We start from the raw sequence: 20,718 nt of genomic DNA on the forward strand, positions 1-20,718 counted from the left end.
GGGGGCAGACAACAAATACAATGGGAACTACAAACCTGCAGCCTGCGAAAAGGAGACCCCAAACACAGTAAGTTAAGCAAAATGAGAAGACAGACAAATACACAGCAGATGAAGGAGCAAGGTAAAAAACCCAGCAGACCAAACAAATGAAGAGGAAATAGGCAACCTACCTGAAAAAGAATTCAGAGTAATGATAGTAAAGATGATCCAAAATCTTGGAAATAGAATGGAGAAAATACAAGAAATGTTTAACAAGGACCTAGAAGAACTAAATAGCAAACAAACAATGGTGAACAAAACAATAAGTGAAATTAAAAATTCTCTATAGGGAATTAGTAACAGAATAACTGAGGCAGAAGAACGGATAAGTGACCTGGAAGATAAAATACTGGAAATAACTACCACAGAGCAGAATAAAGAAAACATAATGAAAAGAATTGAGGACAATAGGGAGGATGGGAGGGAGGGAGACGCAAGAGGGAAGAGATATGGGGACATATGTATATGCATAACGGATTCACTTTGTTATAAAGCAGAAAACTAGCACACCATTGTAAAGCAATTATACTCCAATAAAGATGTTAAAAAAAAAAAAGAATTGAGGACAGTCTCAGAGACCTCTGGGACAGCATTAAACACACCAACATTTGAATTATAGGGGTCCCAGAAGAATAAGAGAAAAAGAAAGGGACTGAGAAAATATTTGAAGAGATTATAGTTGAAAACTTACCTAAAGTGGGAAAGGAAATGGTCAGTCAAGTCCAGGAAGTGCAGAGACTCCCATACAGGATAAAACCAAGGAGAACACACAAAGACACATATTAAACAAACTATCAAAAATTAAATACAAAGAAAAAAATATTAAAAGCAGCAAGGGAAAAACAACAAATAACATACAAGGGAATCCTCATAAGGTTAACAGCTGATTTCTCAGCAGAAACCCTGCAAGCCAGAAGGGTGTGGCAGGACATATTTAAAGTGAAGAAAGGGAAGAACCTATAGCCAAGATTACTCTACCCAGCAAGGATCTCATTCAGATTTGATGGAGAAATTAAAACCTTTACAGACAAGCAAAAGCTAAGAGAATTCAGCACCCCCAAACTAGCTTTACAGCAAATGCTAAAGGAACTTCTCTAGGCAGGAAACACAAGACAAGGAAAAGACCTACAATAACAAACCCAAAACAATTAAGAAAATGGTAATAGGAATATACATACCGATAATTACCTTAAATGTAAATGGATTAAATGCTCCAACCAAAAGACATAGACTGGCTGAATGGATACAAAAAAAAAGACCCGTATATATGCTGTCTACAAGAGACCCACTTCAGACTTAGGGACACATTACAGACTAAAAGTGAGAGGATGGAAAAAGATATTCCATACAAATGGAAACCAAAAGAAAGCTGGAGTAGCAATTCTCATATCCGACAAAACAGACTTTGAAATAAAGAATGTTATAAGAGACAAAGAAGGACACTACATAGTGATCAAGGGGTCAATCCATGAAGAAGATATAACAATTGTAAATATTTATGCACCCAACATAGGAGCACCTCAATACACAAGGCAAATGTTAACAGCCATAAAAGGGGAAATTGACAGTAACACAATCATAGTTGGGGACTTTAACACCCCACTTTTACCAATGAACAGATCATCCAAAATGAAAATAAATAAGGAAACACAAGCTTTAAATGATACATTAAACAAGATGGACTTAATTGATATTTATAGGCCATTCCATCCAAAAACAAGAATACACTTCATCTCAAGTGCTCATGGAACATTCTTCACTATAGATCATATCTTGGGTCACAAATCATGTCTTGGTAAATTTAAGAAAATTGAAATCGTATCAAGTATCTTTTCCGACCACAACGCTCTGAGACTAGGTATCAATTACAGGAAAAAATCTGTGAAAAAATACAAACACATGGAGGCTAAACAATACACTACTTAATAACCGAGAGATCACTGAAGAAATCAAAAAATACCTAGAAACAAATGACAATGAAAACAGGACGACACAAAGCCTATGGGATGCAGCAAAAGCATTCTAAGAGGGAAATTTATAGCAGTACAATCCTACCTCAAGAAAAAAGAAACATCTCAAATAAACAACCTAACCTTACACCTAAAGCAATTAGAGAAAGAAGACAAAAAAAACCCAACGTTAGCAGAAGGAAAGAAATCATAAAGATCAGATCAGAAATAAATGAAAAAGAAACGAAGGAAACAATAGCAAAGATCAATAAAACTAAAAGCTGGTTCTTTGAGAAGATAAACAATATTAATAAGCTATTAGCCAGACTCATCAAGAAAAAGAGGGAGAGGACTCAAATCAATAGAATTAGAAATGAAAAAGGAGAAGTTACAACAGACACCACAGAAATACAAAGCATCCTAAGAGACTACTAAACGGCAACTCTATGCCAATAAAATGGACAACCTGGAAGAAATGGACAAATTCTTAGAAAAGCACAACGTTCCGAGACTGAACCAGGAAGAAATAGAAAATATAAACAGACTAATCACAGCACTGAAATTGAGACTGTGATTAAAAATCTTCCAACAAACAAAAGCCCAGGACCAGTTGACTTCACAGGCGAATTCTATCAAACCTTTTGAGAAGAGCTAACACCTATCCTTCTCAAACTCTTCCAAAATATTGCAGAGGGAGGAACACTCCCAAACTCATTCTACAAGGCCACCATCACCCTGATACCAAAACCAGACAAAGATGTCACAAAGAAAGAAAACTACAGGCCAATATCACTGAGGAACATAGATGCAAAAATCCTCAACAAAATACTAGCAAACAGAATCCAACAGCACATTAAAAGGGTCATACACCATGATCAAGTGGGGTTTATCCCAGGAATGCAAGGATTCTTCAGTATATGCAAATCAATCAATGTGATACACCGTATTAACAAATTGAAGGAGAAAAATCACATGATCATCTCAATCAATGCAGAAATAACTTTTGACAAAATTCCACACATATTTAAAATAAAACCCTCCAGAAAGTGGGCATAGAGGGAACTTACCTCACATAATAAAGGCCATATATGACAAACCCACAGCCAACATGGTTCTCAGTGGTGAAAAACTGAAACCATTTCTGCTAAGATCAGGAACAAGAAAAGGCTGCCCACTCTCACCACTATTATTCAACATAGTTTTGGAAGTTTTAGCCACAGCAATCAGATAAGAAAAAGAAATAAAAGGAATCCAAAACAGAAAAGGAAAAGTAAAACTGTCACTGTTTGTAGATGACATGATACTATACATAGAGAATCCTAAAGATGCTACCAGAAAACTACTACAGCTAATCAATGAATTTGGTAAAGTAGCTGGATACAAAATTAACGCACAGAAATCTCTTGCATTCCTATACACTAATGATGAAAAATCTGCAAGAGAAATTAAGGAAACACTCCCATTTACCATTGCAACAAAAAGAATAAAGTATCTAGGAATAAACCTACCCAAGCAGACAAAAGACCTGTATGCAGAAAACTATAAGACACTGATGAAAGAAATTAAAGATGATACAGACAGATGGAGAGTTATACCATGTTCTTGGAAGAATCAACATTGTGAAAATGACTATACTACCCAAAGCAATCTATAGATTCTTTGCAATCCCTATCAAACTACCAATGGCATTTTTCACAGAGCTAGAACAAAAAACTTCACAATTTGTATGGAAACACAAAAGACACCAAATAGCCAAAGCAATCTTGAAAAAGAAAAACGGAGCTAGAGGAATCAGGCTCCTGGACTTCAGACTATACTACAAAGCTACAGTAATCAAGACAGTATGGTACTGGCATAAAAACAGAAATATAGATCAATGGAACAGGATAGAAAGCCCAGAGATAAACCCACACACATATGGTCAACTTATTTTTGATAAAGGAGGCAAGAATATACAATGGAGAAAAGACAGCCTCTTCAGTAAGTGGTGCTGGGAAAACTGGACAGCTACATGTAAAAGAATGAAACTAGAACACTCCCTAACACCATACACAAAAATAAAGTCAAAATGGATTAAAGACCTAAATGTAAAGCCACACACTATAAAACTCTCAGAGGAATACATAGGCAGAACATTTTATGACATAAATCACAGCAAGGTCCTTTTTGACCCACCTCCTAGAGAAATGGAAATAAAAATAAACTAATGGGACCTAATGAAACTTAAAAGCTTTTGCACAGCAAAGGAAACCATAAACAAGACAAAAAGACAACCCTCAGGATGGGAGAAAATATTTGCAAACAAAGCAACTGACAAACGATTAATCTCCAAAAGATACAAGCAGCTCATGCAGCTCAATATCCAAAAAACAAACAGCCCAATCCAAAAATGGGCAGAAGACCTAAATAGACATTTCTCCAAAGAAGATATACAGATTGCCAACAAACACATGAAAGGATGCTCAACATTACTAATCATTAGAGAAATGCAAATCAAAACTACAATGAGATATCACCTCACACCAGTCAGAATGGCCATCATCAAAAAATCTACAAACAATAAATGCTGGAGAGGGTGTGGAGAAAAGGGAACCCTGTTGCACTGTTGGTTGGAATGTAAATTGATACAGCCACTATGGAGAACAGTATGGAGGTTCCTTAAAAAACTAAAAATAGAACTACCATATGACCCAGCAATCTCACTACTGGGCATATACCCTGAGAAAACCATAATTCAAAAAGAGTCATGGGGGCTTCCCTGGTGGCACAGTGGTTAAGAATCCACCTGCCAATGCAGGGGACACGGGTTTGAGCCCTGGTCCGGAAATATCCCACATGCCGCGGAGCAACTAAGCCCATGTGCCACAACTACTGAGCCTGAGCTCTAGAGCCCGTGAGCCACAACTATTGAAGCCTGCATGCCTAGAGCCTGTGCTCTGCAACAAGAGAAGCCACCGCAAGCCCGTGCACCGCAACGAAGAGTAACCCCTGCTCACCGCAACTAGAGAAAGCCCAAGCTCAGCAACGAAGACCCAATGCAGCCAAAAATAAATAAATAAAATAAATTTATTTAAAAAAAAAAAAGAGTCATGTACCACAATGTTCATTGCAGCTCTATTTACAATAGCCAGACATGCAAGCAACCTAAGTGTCTATCAACAGATGAACAGATAAAAACATGTGGCATATATATACAGTGGAATATTACTCAGCCATAAAAAGAAATGAAATTGAGTTATTTGTAGTGAGGTGGATGGACCTAGAGACTGTCATACAGAGTGAAGTAAGTCAGAAAGAGAAAAACAAATACTGTATGCTAACACATATATATGGAATCTAAAAAATATATAAATAAAAAATGGTTCTGAAGAACTTAGGGGCAGGACAGGAATAAAGACTCAGACGTAGAGAATGGACTTGAGGACACGGGGAGGGGGAAGGGTAAGCTGGGACAAAGTGAGAGAGTGGCATGGACATATATATACTACCAAATATAAAACAGATAGCTAGTGGGAAGCAGCCGCATAGCACAGGGAGATCAGCTCGGTGCTTTGTGACCACCTAGAGGGGTGGGATAGGGAGGATGGGAGGGAGACGCAAGAGGGAGGAGATATGGGGATATATGTATACGTATAGCTGATTTACTTTGTTATACAGCAGAAACTAACACACCACTGTAAAGCAATTATACTCCAATAAAGATGTAAAGAAAAAAGATAATTGGACAGTTAAATATGGTGCCCATATGTAACCTAAACAGAAGAGCATTCTAGAGCTATGTGTTTAGGAGAATTTAAATTTGACAAATAAAATCAGCATTGTTGCAGAACTGCAATATTTGCTCAAACCATAAAAAAAAAAAAGAAAATTCACTCTGACAATTTTTCTGTGATAATTGGAATATTTACTCAATTTTAACATATTTACTGGAATTAGTAAATTTAATCATCTTAGTCTTTGTTTTATTTGTACCACCTTGACTGTTGCTCTTTTTAAATATATTTTTTACCTTCTTTTCTGTCAAAAAAAAAAAAATATATATATATATGTGTGTGTCAAGGCAGAAACACTATATTTTTGTTAATCCCTGAGGATTATAGTTCTTTTCTAAAATTATTCCAGACCCACAATTTATATCTCAATATGCAACATAATTCACATTATTATACATTTTTAAAAAGGAAAAACTTTAGCATACGAACACCTTGGAAAGAATTCTAACATGGTCCAATAATTTTATAGCTAAAGTTTCTGGGCAAAAGGTATAGTTATCATTTTCTGTCCAAATTTTTAATAAATAGTCATTTTAAATGGAACATCATTTCAGAATAGTATGAAATTACATTGTGAAATCAGGACCGTCATTGAGCATTACGTGTCTATTACATCCCAAGCGTTATGTATGTCTTTACACTTAAGGAATGGATAGTAAACAATCTTGGAGTAAAATATGGGGCAGAACCTGCTTTAAGTTGTACCAAGTCAATCAAATAGAAATTTGAAGAACCTTGTATTAAGATGAGAGGCTTTTATACTCGGCATTTTCTTCCAATGGAAAAATAAATCCAGTGTGCCACCATCTTGACAACTCTTTAAATATATAAGGAATATAGTTCTTATATAACTTAACACAAAGTAAACAATATAGCAATTATCTCTTCCAAAGGTCAGTCAAATGCAGGGTTTTTTCTCTCTGACCCTAAAAGAACATATCAATCTTCTACCTCATAGAAGATCTAAATTGTAATTTTGTTCTGAAGTATTTCCATTTTTTTTTTTACTTTCTGCTTGTTTCTACAGTAAAATTAACTTTTGTCATCCAGTGATGATAACTTCAAGCTGATCAAATAAGGATGTTTTCCGTTTTTTTTGCCATTAACATCCTAAATTATCTTTTATTCATCTGTAATCTAGATAGACAGTTAATTCCTCGACCCTCTTAAACTGTGTCCCTAAACGGTAGGTAGACCAAGATTGCTAATATCCTTGATTTTTAAATGGCAAATATATATTATACACAGATGCATGTAAAAAATGCTCTGACAGTAACTAGAAAATAGATATTTTTAAGATACTGATTATGTTATAGGACAAGTAATTACTATAAAAGTTGCAATAATAACTTCTTGTCCTATAATCTCCAAAAAAATATAATATATGTCAAAGTACAGGAAAGACTCTTCTGAAAAGCAAGAAGAATAGGGGGTCCTTGGTTTACATTTATCAATCTACATAATCTAAAAATAATTTATCCATAATCTTGAGCTATTAAGTGGACAGTTACTATAGAAACATTTTTCAAGATTTAAAAAATAATAGTATCACTCCTTGGTATAGGACCTGTATACCTATCAAAGAGACCCCTATCTATAGGGGAAAAGATATCCTTAACAAAGTTCACAATGCCATCACAGCCACCTAATTAAATATCTTAACTGCAGAATTAGTGTAATTTTTCTAAATACATTTTTATATAACCCAAATAGCCAGGAACCCAATGGCATGCCTCTTTAGAGAACTTAGAAATTTGGGAAGTAGCTTTAATTATGTATTCCAATAAAAAGGCAAAAGTTGGTTAAATTATTTAAGTCCAGTTTATCTATTTGACATCACTGGCAAAATCCTTCCTAAAGGAGTTTGCTTTGTAAGCATTATATTAAAGAATTCCATGTTTTCTGGAATGCCAGAGTAGCTTACAAATCAGAACAGAGATCCCATCAGCTCCTTGCAGCACGTTCTGTGACTGCCTTAGTCAGGGCTGTCCATGGTCTGTCCTCTCTGACCACTCCTTGTAGATTTAGTCCTTTAGAGAAAGTCACTGCAAATCTGAGGCTCATTATACAGTAGTGGTGTTAATAGCATTGTACTTACCATTAAAGTATCAAATCAGTGCTTCATAATAGGTGCTACTTTATCCTAACTATTCTAAGCAGCCTCACCTCCTAGGGCCCAAGTAATCTAATATTCATAAACATCTTCAGTGCCCTGTGGGAGCCTTCCAGTTCAATAGGTTGTGATCTTCAATCATGTGTCCTTGAGAGAGATAGAAACAAATACTTATATAACATATTACATCTTCTATCTTCAGGAAATTCCACCCAGTGGAATTGTTATCAAAAAAAAAAGTTTTTGAGATTACCAACTATTTAAATTATGCCTCAGACTACCCAAACTGGCAAATAATTGGTAGCTAAACAAAAAATAATCAAAGCCACATCAACAGGGTCAGCACATTGCTTCCAAGTTCACATCAAGTCTAGAGAGAAATGGTGAAGAGCACAGGCGTGGGGGTGATGGGACTGTGTTTGAATCCTCTATGGACACTGACCTACCAGCTATATTATTTTCCTATTGCTGCTGTCACAAATTGCCACAAATTCAGTGGCTTAAAACAACACAGATTTATTATCCTACAATTCTGGAACTCAGCTGTCCTAAAATCAAGATGTCAGGAGGGCTGCATTCCTTCTGGAGGCTCTAAAGGAGAATTCATGTCCTTGCCTTTTTCATGGTACCTAGGATTCCTTGGTTTGTGGCCCCATATTCTGTCTCCAAAGCCAACAACATAGCATCTTCAAGTCACTCTCTGTTTCCTTCTCTCCTCTCTCTCTCTCACTCTCTCTCTCTGTCTCTCTCACACAATTGTACACACACAATTTCACTTCCACTATAACAGATGATTATTTTAATTTAAACACAAGTTCTGGGACACAAACCTTCATGTGCCTAAGAGAATCTTTAAAATCAGATTAAGAAATCAGTAGAGCAGACACCCCCTTCCATGCTAAGCTATGCTATCTTCGAACCCCATATGAAACAGTGAGACCCTTTATTTTTATCTTAACTAAAGTGCACACCACACGCATGCACACACACACACACTCACACACTAAAATGAGATTTGTCTTCACAAAGTGAAAGGCTGAACACATCCTTCTATGCTTTTGAAATTGTGTTCCCCAGGGACTCTCTCAGCTTCAAGCTTGCCATTCAACCTCCAAGGCACCCCCTTCATCAACTATAACAAATAGGGCCTTTTGTCTGTGCCAAGCAGTTGTTTCACATTTGCTGGGAGAAGAACAAAGGAACAGAGGGCTCAGAACAAATGCAGGAAGTGCTGAGGACAGTTTGGAGGGGAAAAAACGTTACTGAGCCAAGTTTGAATTTGCAATTCAGTCTTTGAGTAATTCATTTATTCTGAATGGTAAGAAAGATATAGAATTAAATTAATACTCATCAGTTATTATTCTGTAACAAATGTACTTCCTATATGCAAGCAGACTCGAGTCCTATGTAATTTGTTTCTAAAAGAAGTGTAGGAGCAAGTGACTAATTCTTAATTGTTTGTGCAATTAGTAAAAAGACATATATGGCATTCCAGAGACTGTTATCCACTTCCTTCCTTCTGTTATAAGGAAATCACGGTGGGCCTAGAACCCCTGCCAATACAACAGTGGCCTGGAAATTTCTATTTAAACATTCAAAGGATATGAAATGTGTGGCATCCTAGCCTACCTTGGCTGCTTGCTGCGTTTAAATTTTAGACGTCAAGCCAGGTAGCTGAGCTCTGAAAGCTACTCTTTTCCCCCCACATTCAAGTACTTGCTGGCCACAAAATACTCCTCATAGCTCAGAGCGCCTTGCATTGGAAAGTGGTTCCTGTCTCCTCAGGAAGACTGGGACAAGATAAGCTCAGATGAGATGACACTTTCAGGGCTTTTTATGAAAAATTTACCTCATAGCATCTTCTGTAGAACCAATATCTTGTCTCATCCTCCATTTTATTCCCAGTGGTGTTTCCTCTTTCTGTCGGAGTATGGATCTGATTCTTGCCTGAAACAGACAGGAGTGGGGAAAATAGGAGAGCAAGAACAAGGAAAAGGAAAGAAAAGCATCACAAATTGGCCACCAAAGAATGGAAATAACATTTATTGAATACCTACAGTATGCCTGGCACTTTACACATTTGATTTACAGATTAGATAATTTAATCTTCATATCATACCTAAAGGACAGACTTAATTCTGCATTTTTCAGGTGAGGACACTGAAACTCAGAGAGGTCAAGAAGCTTACTCCAAGTCACACAGCTAAGCAGTGGTAGAGCCAGGTCTTTCCACTTCACCATTAACATCCATCCGTTGTAATTTGTAACTGAAATCAGAAAGCCACGTTACTGAGAGTAAAGCTTGACATCTGTCGTAAGAATCCCGTAGGATGGTTAGCTCATGAGGAGCTCAAAGTTCAGTACTAAAGAAATCCTGGTTGTGAAATTAATTAAGCCCTGACCCTGCCTTGAATGCAAGTGGGAAATAGATGGAAGAGTGTTGAGGTGTCAACAAAAATCCATTTCCTACCAAGAGACAAGCCGGGAGATGCAAGAGGAGGAGGAGAGGTGCGGCGGTTGTAGATGGTGCTGGGAAGGGTTAGCACAAGGAGTGTCCCTGTCACTTGAGTGGCTTTCCTAAGCTAGCCGGGTGAAGAGACCCTAGGTCAGGAAGCCATCAGGCCAGTTCAGAAGCCAGCCCCCCAGGTGCCAGGGCTGAAAGAAAGGTAGGGCTGGAGGGACTTTTTCTAATAGGAATTTTCCATTTCTCACAATGAGCTAGTCAAACACTTGCACTTCAGAGAAAAAGAATGAAGAGTTACAGAGCTTGCCTTTTTAATTCTCATTTGCCTAGTTTGCATTTGAACAAATTATTATTTCTGCCTTCATTAGAGTATTTAACACAATGTAATCAACCTGCTGGGAAGTAAAAGTGTAACCGTTTTATGGTTTGTTACACTGAAATTTAAATTTGCATATTAAGCAGCAAAGGCATTAACATGTGTACCCTATTCATTAACTATGGATTATAAAATACCTCTCTAGTGTGAGCCCAAACAGCAAGCCGTTTTCTGATTGAACTGCTTAATTAAATAAAAGATTATTAACAGCATTCCTTTATACCCTGGATACTTTAGTAGTTTGAAATTAAAGCACAGAGACATTCAGAAACGTTACCAAATCTTCCTCATCACTGTTTTGCAAGCATCTCTCTGAATATGATAGATTGACTCTGCTCTGGAAAAACTGCACTCTGAAATAAACCTCTTTAAAAATAAAGCAAAGCCATAAAGTAAATAGTACCTGAACTCAGATTCAATTTTATCATTTTAATTCCTTTCAAACCTTCATCACTGGTGAGGCTGGTCTAAGTCCTGTTCTGCAGATTTCTACCATGCCAAATAAAGGAGAACATGCAGCAAGCTTCCCAGTCTAAATACAAACTATTTTTATAAATCAGTGGTGAGCTAACTTAATTTGGTTTTTCTAACCTACACTACAAACGCAAAATCCTTCTGCACCCAACTGAAACCTATTTTTAAAAAATAATCTCAGAGCAGTGAGTGAGCTTCTCTTAACCTCTTCCATCTTTGGTAGTATTGACCACAGGTTTAGATCTCCTTGACCTGAGTGAACCCGTCTCTCAAACCCAAACCAAAGCCAAGAAGTTGGAGGCCTCATCGAAAACCTCATCCCTCAAGAAAAAGGCTGATGGGCCTGACCTCATCAGTGCAGATGCTGAGCAGAGAGGCCAGGCGCTCCGAAACTCAGAGACGGCATCCTTAGACTTAGGTAAGGCAATAGCTTGTGTCTGCTGCTGTTCACTCGTGCTCAATACAGCAAGGAAGGTCTACAAATGACATTAAATCCATGGACAAAGCAGTAGAAAAGATTAATTCTATGTAGGAAACTGGACAGGACACACTTCTTTGTGCTTAGATTAAATAGCAGTTGGGGAGCTCAACTTTGCAGAACTGGTGTGGATTTATATTTATACAACCCATGTGTATTGAGTTTCTGATAGATGGCAGGTACCACACTAGGCACTGGAGTTACAATAAAAATAAGACACGAATCTTGCTCTCTAGGAGAATTCAGTCTAGAGGGGAAGAGAGTCTAGAAAGAGAACACTCTAACCCAAGGTCTGGGAACAGCCAGAAGGAACAGTAACATGTAACATGTGTGGGGATACGTCCAATACAATAATAACAGCTACCATTCACTGATGACTTACAATGTCCAGAACTGTGCTACATGATTTACATATATTAGCCTGTTAATTCATCACAACTCTTTGAAATGAATGAGGAACCAAATTTTCAAATTTAAATAACTTGCCCAAGATCCCAGTTAGTATGAGGAAGAGCTGGAATTTGAGCCAAGCTCTAATTAACTTCAAAGCCTGTACTTTTCTCCACTGTACATCTTCCTGAGAAAGGAGACCTTAACCTCAGATCATGGAACCAGTCAATTAAGCTCTCCTTTCTTAAGAGAAAGAAAGGTAACAGTTATTTCAGAAAGCCCAGGGAAATATGGATGGGTAAGTATCCATAAAATGAGCATATTAGTAACTTATCCATAAAGTTACAAAGGTTAAAGGGGATATACATATATGTAAAATCGCTTAGCACTGTGATATATACATGTTAGATGGCCATGAATTAATTTATTCATTTGTTCAGTAAACATTTCTCTAAATATCTGTTGTGTTCCATACTATGTGCTGGAAATACAAAGAAAACTAATATAAGCTTTCTGCCCCTTAGTAAGTTTACAGTCTAGTGGAGAGATAGAAAAATGATTAAAATAATTATAATAAAATATGTACTATGTGCTGCAATAAAGAAAAGCCCAGGTTAAGCCCCTCACCCGGCCAGGGGGTTATAGAAGTTGCCTTATAACTATATGAGCAGTCTTGAAGGTTGAGGAAGAATTTGCCAGATGAAAAATATGGATCAGAGAGAGGTGGGAAGGAAGGGGCAGGGCACTGCTGATACAGAAGAGAAAGGGAGTCACACACAAGTAGACAAACACAGAAAGACGCCTTTTCAAGCAAATACAAGCACTGCTACAGTATTCAAGAATAGTAGAGTACTGAGAAATAAATCTGAGAGTCACCAGGGGTCAGGTAATGGGAGTTCTTGGATGCCAGGCCCTTAAGTTTAGGGGGAGGGCAGGGTTGAAGGGTTTTTACTCAGAGGAGTGACATCAACAGATTCTATTTTAGAAAAATTTTTCTCTGTTGGATGTGTGGAGAAAGGAATGGAGGCAGGGAGACAATACAGGCATGTAAGAGAGTGACAGAGGGGATAGTGAGAGGGAGACGGGTTCAAAAATAAATAAATAAAGACAAGACTTGTGGACTGGGTAGATATATGCATGCCAGTAAGGAAGAGATATAGAATGTGCCAAACTCTGTGATGAGGGTACAAGAGGAGAAGGCGGGGAGGGGGGTGGGATGTCAAGGTGGAAGTTGTCGAGTTCAGTTTTGAACCTGTTATATATGAGGAAACTGTGGAGCTTCTCTGTAGGGATGTCCAATGGACTGTGAAATGTGTAAATCTAGAACTCAGGAAAGAGAACCAAGCAGGAAATAGAGATTTGAAAGTCAGAAGCCTATGAATAGCCGTCACAGTCATGGGTGTAGATGAGCTCACCAAGGATAGAGCGTAGAGAAAGGGAAGAGAACCAGCACACTGCTCAAACTCGTTGCACACACAGGATCTGCGCGCCTCTGCTGCGTCACTTTTTGAGGCCTGTCTCTCCGGAGGAAAATTTTATAATTATCTCCTCCTCATCCATGTGTTCTAGGTTTATTCCATTTCAATAAGTGAAATTTATACATATGCATAAGGATATATTGTTAAATACATTACAATATAATATAATAAACACGTAAATGATACTTTCATTTCTCCGCTTTCGAGAAAATGTCTTGTGAAGAAGTCATAAAAATTCTTAGTTTAAACGACTTTAGAGGACACTGACTGCAAACCTACCTTTTTATAAACGAAAAAACTGGCCCCTAAGGTTGTCTAAGTGGATTGTTCACAGTCACACATCTGTTCATGAGAGGGAACCAGCCAGGTTCTTTGTAAGAAGTAAGCCACAGGGAGACAATGGTCCTAGCATACACTAACTTTCTCCATTGCCTCCTTCCTCTCTATCCCCATTATAAATTCCCTTCTTTGGTGAAAAATTAGGTAGACTATAACCAAACCTGTAAAAAGTGTTCCAGTTTCTTCCCACCTCCTTTTAATAACAAGGCTCATCTCTTTAAACAGAATTTCTTTCCAGAAATGTGCCAGAAATGCTTCAAAGCCACCTCTTAGCTGGAGGGCCATAGGTTAGTACTCCATATGCTCATTCTTTACCAGATCCCATGGGCTCATACACAAAATTCAGAATGCACACAGCTCTTGAAATAAATTCAGGTAAAAAAATATACTTGATTGTTTAACTGTAAAAGCAATCCCATTTCTCTTAATAGGTCTCATATTTATTTAGCTGTACATGTTTTAATTAATTTTCTTGCAGCCTTTGGTCTTAGGGTAGAAGAGCATCAGTTAATTAAAGTTCACTTGTATAAGACTTCTCAGTGTTAATGTCCCTTCTTCTCTCTGCACCTCGTATTCTCCCCCGTCCCCCTCACCCCCTTCTTGTCTCCTTAGTAGACATTCAAACACAACTGGAAAAATGGGATGATGTTAAGTTTCATGGAGATCGAAATAGCAAGGGACATCCCATGGCAGAGAGAAAATCAAGCTCATCTAGAACTGGATCAAAAGAACTTTTATGGTAAGATATTTTAATATCAGAAAATAGTCATTTATCTTAGCCATAAAAAAAAAAACAAAACTTTGCCATTTGCAGCAACATGGATGGACTTGGAGGGCATTCTGCTAAGTAAAATAAATCAGACAGAGAAAGACAAATACTGTATGATATCACATGTGTGGAATCTAAAAAATATAACAAACTAGTGGATTTAACAAAAAAAGAAGCAGACCTGCAGATATAGAGAATAAACTAGTAGTTATCAGTTGGGGGGGCAGTATAGGGATGGGCTAGTGGGAAGTATAAACTATTGGGTGTAAGATAGGCTACAAGGATGTATTGTACTACACGGGGAATAGCCAATATTTTGTAATAACTGTAAATGGAGTGTAACCTTTACAAATTGTATAAAGTTTTTTTTTAATTTTAAAAATAAATTAAAATATTTTAAAAGAAAACTAAAAAAAAAAAAGAAAATAGCCATTTATGTGTCATGTACTTGTCTACTGAAATAGCCAGAGAATTAAGTCAATCCAGATACTTGCTGCCATTTATAACCCCCTATTAATGTTAATAATTGTGGCTTCTAAAACTAAATTATTTCATCTGAATTGTCAAAAATTCAGCCAATAAGGATTTTGGTAGATTCATAATTTAATATTCAATATTTGTCCAATATTTGTTGATAATTTTCTGAACATGTAGCTGAGCCAATCAATCAAAATACGTGCATGTGTATTTTTACATATGTATATATTCAATGTATAACATGAATGATAGTTAAATTAAATGTTTTTGGCTGCACAGGTAACCTTTTTGACTTTCTTAATCACCACTGTCAGATAATGCACTAATTAAGCATATTCCATGGATGCCCATGAGAAAAACTAGCCACTTGAATTTTACCATGTTTTTAAAGCTTCCTAAAGGACAGCATGTTTCAGACTCCGGTTGCCCATCACACATCTCCATTTATTATGACATTTCAAATTCTATATAAAGATCAAATCTCACTAAGACACTTTGTGAGAAGCTCCCCTCCCCACCCAAAAATTACTTTTTTCATGAAGCAGAACTCTCTGTAACAAAAATGGTTTTGCATTTATTTACTTTTTGCATATAACTGACCTGAATTCTAAATCAGTCAGAGACAATAACACCTAACACATTGCAGCCACTTAAATTCCAAACGTGGTCATTATAATGGAAATATATGTTATCTTTTTAATCAAAAGTCTGTTGACAGCTTTGTTACCATGGTTCTCAACGATCCAAATTAACCAGATTTCTTGACTGGGTTTCTAGGTGAATTCGCTTCTCGATTTACATTAATTTCCTCCATGCGTCCCTTATAGGTCCTCAGAGCACAGATCTCAGCCAGAACTGAGTGGTGGGAAAAGCGCCCTGAACTCTGAGTCGGCTGCGGAGCTGGAATTGGTGCCTCCAACACAGGTAACAAAACCAATTCCTCAATGCACCTGTCTTTTCTAATAGATAATTTATGTCATAAATATTTAAAATTTCACCAAAAAAATCTGAAGTATTTTTTCCGTATTTTCTATTTCGTATGCCTTCTCACTCAGTGTCTGTCTCAATGCTTAAAATAACTGATGATAGATAGATAGATAGATAGATAGATAGATAGATAGATAGATAGGTAGATAGATAGATTTGGCTGGAAAATGTGTCAATGAACTCACCATATACTTAGCACTTTTTCCTTGTTCTACCACTTACTTTATTTTCCAATACAAAATCTGTTCTACTCCAGTATTAGCACAATTTATGTAACAGGCATAAAGAAGAGGAAATTACATCTTGAGCAGTCATTCACAACTTTGCCCTACAGACCAAGGTACTCACACATCATCATCCTGACTGTCACATTAAAATAAATTTGTTGCTAAGGAATAAATAATTATAGTATTAGCAATCATGATAATACTAAGAACTACCATTTGTGAGTACCCTCTAAGTATTAGGGACCTTGTGCTTTTCATATATTATATCTAATACTCAAGCAATCCTGTGAATTATTATTGGCCTCACTTTAAAGGTCTTTGAAGAGTCTTGGTAAAGTCAAAATCCTTTTACAGGGGCACCCAACTAATCACCAGTGGAAGTAGGGCATGAACCAGACCTGTCTGTCTGCTACTTGACCCTCGACTCCAATGTAACTGGTTTGCCTGTGACCTTGGCTGGGCCAAGAAGGGCCGTCAGCCTCAGTGTTTTCATTTGCTCAAACACTTTGCAAGGATACAACCTTGATCTCTTAAGAAATGTGTCCACGTTCACGCATCTACAATCCAGTTGGAAATAAGTGGGATGAAATGAGCAAGAGAGATTTTCTTGAGTTTACTAGGTAAGGTATTGAAACTAAGAGGGAAGATATATTGTCTGAAGTGAGTAAAGGGATAATTATGATAATAGCAAATATTATTGAGTGCTATGAGAAGGCCTTCTAATACATATTAATTAGCTCACTTGATCCTGACCAATGACTCTATGAGTTAAGTGTATTTTTTAACCCCATTTTATAGAGAGGGAAACTAAGGCACAGTGAGAGTAAGGAAAATTGTCGACACACTCACAACCAGTAAGCGGCAGAGGGCAGGAGGACGCAGATAGGAAATGGAAGGCATCTGGAAACCTAGGCCATTAACAGCACCTCCACATGCACCTCACCCTCCACGAGACAGAGGTGGGCATTACTGCTCCCAGAGCTCAGCCGGAAAACAAGTCAGCTAACTTCCAGAACAAATAACTCTGGGAAGCTTAATGAATTGTAAATGTAGCGTGAAAATGTATTTTCTTCATCTTTGTTCATTCTGAATGTATCTTTTTAAAAAACAAATTGATAACATTTATTAGAGAAACGTTTCTTGATAAGTGCATTAGAGATTTAGACAGCTAAATAATGGGTACTGTTTCGTAAACTGGAATCCTTGGAACAATTTATTTTTCTTTAATTTTATTTATTTATTTATTTATGGCTGTGTTGGGTCTTCGTTACTGCATTCGGGCTCTTCTCTAGTTACGGCGAGCGGGGGCTGCTCTTCGTTGCAGTGCGCGGGCTTCTCATCGCGGTGGCTTCTCTTGTTGCGGAGCATGGGCTCTAGGCACGCGAGTTTCAGTAGTTGTGGCACGTGGGCTCAGTAGTTGTGGCTCGTGGGCTCTAGAGCGCAGGCTCAGTAGTTGTGGGGCACGGGCTTACTTGCTCCGCGGCATGTGGGATCTTCCCGGACCAGGGCTCGAACCCGTGTCACCTGCATTGGCAGGCGGATTCTTAACCTCTGCGCCGCCAGGGAAGTCCCTGGAACAATTTAATATAGCAGGAGAACACTAGTCTCTGCAGCAGGGGGAGACTTGGCACAGGTGGGCTCTTCCACACGGAGGTGGAGGGGAGGAGGATCAGCTGGGGTCCTCGGTTGCCGTGGAGACCCACAATGCATTTATCTTATTATTCCAATGACTGCTACTCTCTGGCTGGTTGTCTGATTTCATCCCACCACATTGTCCTTCCACTTACCCACCGGTGTGCCTTTAAGCAAACACAATGTGCTTTGGAAAATTTGTATGAGATTCCCAACATTGTCCTCCAAAATATAATGTAAAATGCCCTGAGATAGTTCTGTCTAGATAAATCATAGTGAATTATTTTAGAAGGTTACCAATTATTTGTAAAGCATTCATCCCTTAAATTGTTTTCTTAAAAAACACTGCATGTTTACTTAACAAGATTTGCCTAAACTAAGGAAATTTATAATCTCCTAGTTTTAATTCCAGCCTATGGATAAATAGGAAAATTTCATGAATTGGGGATTTAATCATCTAAAATATTTAGTCACTCAAATGGAACAGCAAGAGAATAGACTGATTCATCTACTTGTAATAAAAGACAGAAAGGTGTTTTTACTGTTAGAAGCATACTGCTCTTAAATATATGATCTCTACGTAAATAAGATGATGAAGTGGTATAAAAATTCGACTTAAACTGACTTGCAAACTATTCAAGTAAACAATTTCAGCTTACCAAAATTTGTTACTGCTCCACTGTCACTCAGATGGCTTATAGGAAAATCAAGGAAATGTCTTCTTCTCCCTCAAGCCAACATAAATTATCTTAGTTCAACAGGTGAGGAGCTATTTACAAGCTTTGCTCAAAAATCATATTTCAGAATCACGAAGAGGATGAAAGCTCTCAATGAGAATTCTCATGTTTGTTCATTTTCAAGATGGGGAAAAAGAAAAACATAGACTAGTCTCTTTCAAATAGTGTTTTGAATATACTAATCAGAGTGGCAGGAGATTATAATAAATTATATAATCTCTGTATATTTAAAGAATAAAGTTTCTTGATATTATGTAAACTGTGTTATTTGTATTCCCTGGAGTTAATTATTTAAAGAAATCATGCAATCTGAAAAATTAAAAAACATTTGAAAAATTGAAGAAAGACACGGAAGGTAATGATATAAAATTAGCTTTTCCATAAATGAGATAGTGGTGAGGCAAAAGAAAAAGAATCCAACTTCTGCTGGAGAGTGATGGTTCACGCATTTCTTTTTCAAGTCTGGACGCTGGAAGGAGCGCTCCAAGACAGGCTGTTTCCACCCTAAGCTGGACTTCATGAGAAGGTGGGGAAGCCGGGCTCTCCAAATACTGAGTCACAATCTTGTAACGCTCTGATTTTGCTGATTTTGGCAGAGCAAATGCTTCCTTCCACATTGTCAAAATTCCATCAAGTTGGCAGTATCCCAAACCAGAACAGTCTAAACTTTAAAAGTGCAGATATGTTTTCTAAATTTTTAAAGGAATAATGCAAAAGGAAATGCATGTTCATAGAAATGTAAGATATTTCTAATATATTATTTGAAATGTTTACAATAATCTTGGGAATTAATGTTATCTCCATTTCTCAGAAGAGAAATGCATCTTAGAGAACACAAGTAATTTTCCCAAGGTGACTCAGCTAGAATGGAGAGGACCCAGCCTTCAAATCACACCCATCAGCTTCTAAAGCCCTTGTTCTTCATCACACATCACCTCCTATCAGCCACATCTAGCTTATCCGCCTAAGAGAACTCACAAGACCATCGATTTCCCTTCTCATTGCGAGCCCTGATTATTACTTAGTTTATAGGGTTAATATGAGTTAAGTGATTTTAAAGAATATCACTTTCCTCCAGAAACTTTGTAAGATGAATTAGGATTGTCATCCGATCTGAGGCCATACACAATCTTGTGCCTCCCCTCCCAAATTCATTCTCAACCTCTTACTCTTAGAAATGCTAATGGCTTCCATTTTGTTCCATTTCAATTCAACAAATGAGATTGAATGTCTACTATCCATAAAGCCATAAGTGAGGCAGTGGAAAAGTTAGAAAGGTGAGAGAGATTATAAGAAGTATGAAGACCTTTATGTCTAGTAGAAACAATTAGAGAGTACACCGTAAATACAGTTTTGCTTTTCGGAAGACAGCACAGGAGCCACAGCAATATCCCTTTTCCCCTCCTGGCCACACACAGTGAGCCGCCAATGAGGAAGAAAGCAAGGGAAGATGGAAGAAAGGAACAAAGCAAAGAAGGCAGAAAAACAAGAACAGCAGGAAAGCAGAAAGGAAGGAAAGAAATCTGAAGATCCTTTTCAGCATAGTAGAAAGTCTACGCACACTAGGTACTCAACAAATACTTTTTAAACTGAAAAAATAAGGGATGCTAACAAAAAGGAGAAACAAAATGTTTGTCAAATTACAAAATTCAAGAGTAGAAGCTGATGGTGAAAGGACAGAAAAAAAAAGGACAAATTTTTATTCTTTTATCGTTTTGAGGCTAGTTCCAAAAATAATTTTTAGTTATGTATGCTAATAGGCTGTCCATCCCCTTTAAAAATCAGCCCTGATCTGCCTTGATGTTCCATAACATAGAATTTCATAGTTGGGGGAAGATGGGAACCATGTGCTGCCCACCTTTGCACAAAACTTTGGGAATTTGCTCTTGACACATAAGGTACAGGTTTTTTGTATACTTTCAATGATAAATGTCTGTTGACTGATTAAGAAAAAATATCCTGACCACCTTAATGAGGCAAGTGTTTAGATGATCTCTTCTAGCATGAGTCCAACTA

The 20,718-nt window shown here is 37.4% G+C and overlaps 1 protein-coding gene across 12 annotated transcripts in view; it reads left to right on the forward strand.

Moving 5' to 3' along the window:
* The window catches only part of PEX5L (peroxisomal biogenesis factor 5 like), a 243,044-nt gene that overhangs the window by 153,417 nt on the left and 68,909 nt on the right, over nt 1-20,718 (forward strand). For 10 of the 12 annotated variants that reach the window (XM_082394029.1, XM_082394033.1, XM_082394026.1 and 7 more), the window contains 3 exons: nt 11,412-11,606; nt 14,486-14,612; nt 15,947-16,043. In XM_082394029.1, the coding sequence (XP_082250155.1) occupies nt 11,412-11,606; nt 14,486-14,612; nt 15,947-16,043 (419 nt within the window). The remainder of the gene's footprint in view (nt 1-11,411; nt 11,607-14,485; nt 14,613-15,946; nt 16,044-20,718) is intronic. The other 2 variants (XM_082394028.1, XM_082394031.1) reach the window with 1 other exon arrangement.

Source organism: Balaenoptera borealis (assembly GCF_965194805.1).
Source record: "Balaenoptera borealis genome assembly, chromosome: 5".
In the NCBI taxonomy this organism is placed as follows: domain Eukaryota; kingdom Metazoa; phylum Chordata; class Mammalia; order Artiodactyla; family Balaenopteridae; genus Balaenoptera; species Balaenoptera borealis.